Raw genomic sequence first — 2,489 nt, 5'->3', positions numbered from 1 at the left:
AAAAAGAATTTAAATTTAGCATAATACATACAAAATGTTTTTTTTTTAATTTTTTTTAAACATATTTCAAAAAAAATATACGCACACATACATATATTGTTATAAAATGTAATGATAATTGTTAAATTTTTTATTTGATAAAGTCACAAAGTTATAATAGTAATTAATTAATTAATTAGTTAATAAAAGTTGTCGAAGTTTATATGTCGTAAGTCTACACTTAGAATAAAGGTTTAATGGCGGCAGTTCTTACTCACTAAATATTTACAATTTTTTTAATGTTTCCTTTTATAAAATGATAATTAATGATAACTAAAATTTTAAAAAAATTCTATGGAAAAATATACATAATTATTGAGAATGAAATTTTAAAAATGAATTTAGTATTTAGAAAACCATAAATACATTAAATATGTTAACTGTGTTTGTAATTTATAGATAATTAAAGATTAAATACCGAGTCTGATTTAAAGGCATTTAAATGATTTAAAACTTAAAAAGGCTAATAACTTATGTACCATATAATCAAATACAGTTAAACATAAATTAAATATATTTTGCTAACATGGCATTAATAATTAAAAAGCATCGCAGAATCGTTTGAAAATTATTTTAGTAAAAACTGCATCGTTGTCGCTTTTGTGTTTAATTCTATATTTCATTTTTTGCTGTTAACATTCAAATTCATTTGCTGTTATTGCACTTAAATCCTTCATAAGTCCTTCCAAATTGGCCATCTCTTGATTAAGTTCCTCTGTTGAAGTACTCGGCGCCAGTCTTTGTATTTCATCTGTGGAATGTGTTACTGAAGGGCCACCTTGCAGGCGATTGGGTGTAGCTGCTGAGAATGAGGGCTTCTTATAGGGTGATTGATTTTGCGGACGTATTGTAACAGCTGGAGCTGAAAGAAAAAATGTGAGATTAAAATCTTACTACATTTACAGAATATCAAACACAATCAAAATCGTTTATAGGGCTTTTAGCGTTAAACGGTTTAAGGACTGTATGGAACTAAATAAAAATAATTTGTAATCATTATAGGAATTCTGAGAGGACACTGGAAGTTGAACTAACAAACTTAAATCATCTTACAAAATGGGGAATTTACTCTAACGAAACTTGTAGATTTTATAGGGAAGAAAAAGAGAGAGAACTTATAATATTTATGCTGGATATTTGCATGGCAATAATAAACCAAAGAAGTTAGGTAGATGGGTATGAGATGAGATGAAATGAACTCTGTGATATAGACTCAGTACTACAAATTATAAAGGAAATTTCACTTGGAGAAATATAGTAATCAAGTGTATGAAGGGCGCACAATAGATTTCTAGGTTACAGTGTAAATTCTTTCAACATAATAGTAATAGAAAATATTATTTCTTTTAAAAATATTTTTATTTTTTTTAAATTTTTGTGTAATATTTAAAATTACGGATGTCCAGTAAATAGTGGTTTATCGTACTACAATAGAAATAGTAAATCTATTTAAGGAACTAGTCAGATATATATCTTAAAATTAATGCTAAACCTTTTTTATATTTTAACTTGATAAATAGCTATATAGACCAATTTAAAGCTCAATATATGACTTTGAAAAAAAACCATTTTGATTATAATATATAAATTAAAATAAATTGATCATATAGATGTGAAGCATATAATAAGTCCTGCAATTTTAAAATGTTATATCAAAAACTGTTTGTCGGAATATGTGTCATCGTCGCCATGTCTGAGATGAATTTAAAAGTGCTTTCATTAATAACAAAAAATTTACTATTTAACAAAAGGCTGCTGCGATCAATATAATACGTTGATATAAAAATTTTTATTCTCGAATAGTGTGAACTTAAGTATATAAAATATGAATAGTGTTCATATTGCTTCAATACTGCAATACTGAATAAAGCAGTGTATTGCCTCTTTAGTCATCTAATACCTAAATTATTTTAAATAAAAACAATAAATGAGAAAAATTTATCTCAACGATGACGAAGTATTTAAAATGGATATTAGACTAAATATTTATCTGATTGTTGAAACTAAAGTATAAACTTTAATTTATGAAAATTGAAATCTTCTAGAAATATTTCTGGGTATTACACGTACATTGAATTTGAGTTTATCTGAATTAAAATCATAAGATCGGCAGTATTATTGCTTGAAAATGTTTGTTTTTTGTGGGTATTATTTAAAATATGCTTAAGTTAAACTATAATTTTTATTTTGGTTGAAAAAAATATATATTTTTACCATGTTTATTAATTGCTGAAGGTCCATTTGTTGGAGGTGGTCCGGGTACACTAAAACTTTTAAGTGGGTGTCCACGTTTATTACTTTCTATTGTTGATACTCCACCATTACTCATAGCACTGCTACCGCCTCCAGCAGCACCATTAGGATAACCAGGATTGCTATACAAAATAAAAAAAATTTATTTTAATGTTATTTTATGTAATTGTTTATTATTTTACTTAATTCTAAAAATT

General features: G+C 25.9%; 1 protein-coding gene across 1 annotated transcript in view; it reads right to left on the bottom strand.

The window, feature by feature from the left end:
• Nucleotides 1-468: 468 nt before the first annotated feature.
• LOC119674629 (neogenin-like) overlaps nucleotides 469-2,489 on the bottom strand; it is a 2,635-nt gene continuing 614 nt past the window's right edge. Inside the window, exons 2-3 of the mRNA XM_038085777.1 lie at nucleotides 2,254-2,414; nucleotides 469-901 (exon numbers count right to left, since the gene is read on the bottom strand). Coding sequence (XP_037941705.1) covers nucleotides 672-901; nucleotides 2,254-2,414 — 391 coding nt within the window. The 3' untranslated portion in view covers nucleotides 469-671. The remainder of the gene's footprint in view (nucleotides 902-2,253; nucleotides 2,415-2,489) is intronic.

The sequence above is a fragment of the Teleopsis dalmanni genome, chromosome 2, assembly GCF_002237135.1.
Source record: "Teleopsis dalmanni isolate 2A chromosome 2, ASM223713v2, whole genome shotgun sequence".
In the NCBI taxonomy this organism is placed as follows: Eukaryota; Metazoa; Arthropoda; class Insecta; order Diptera; family Diopsidae; genus Teleopsis; species Teleopsis dalmanni.
This window is presented reverse-complemented; position numbering and strand designations above follow the sequence as displayed.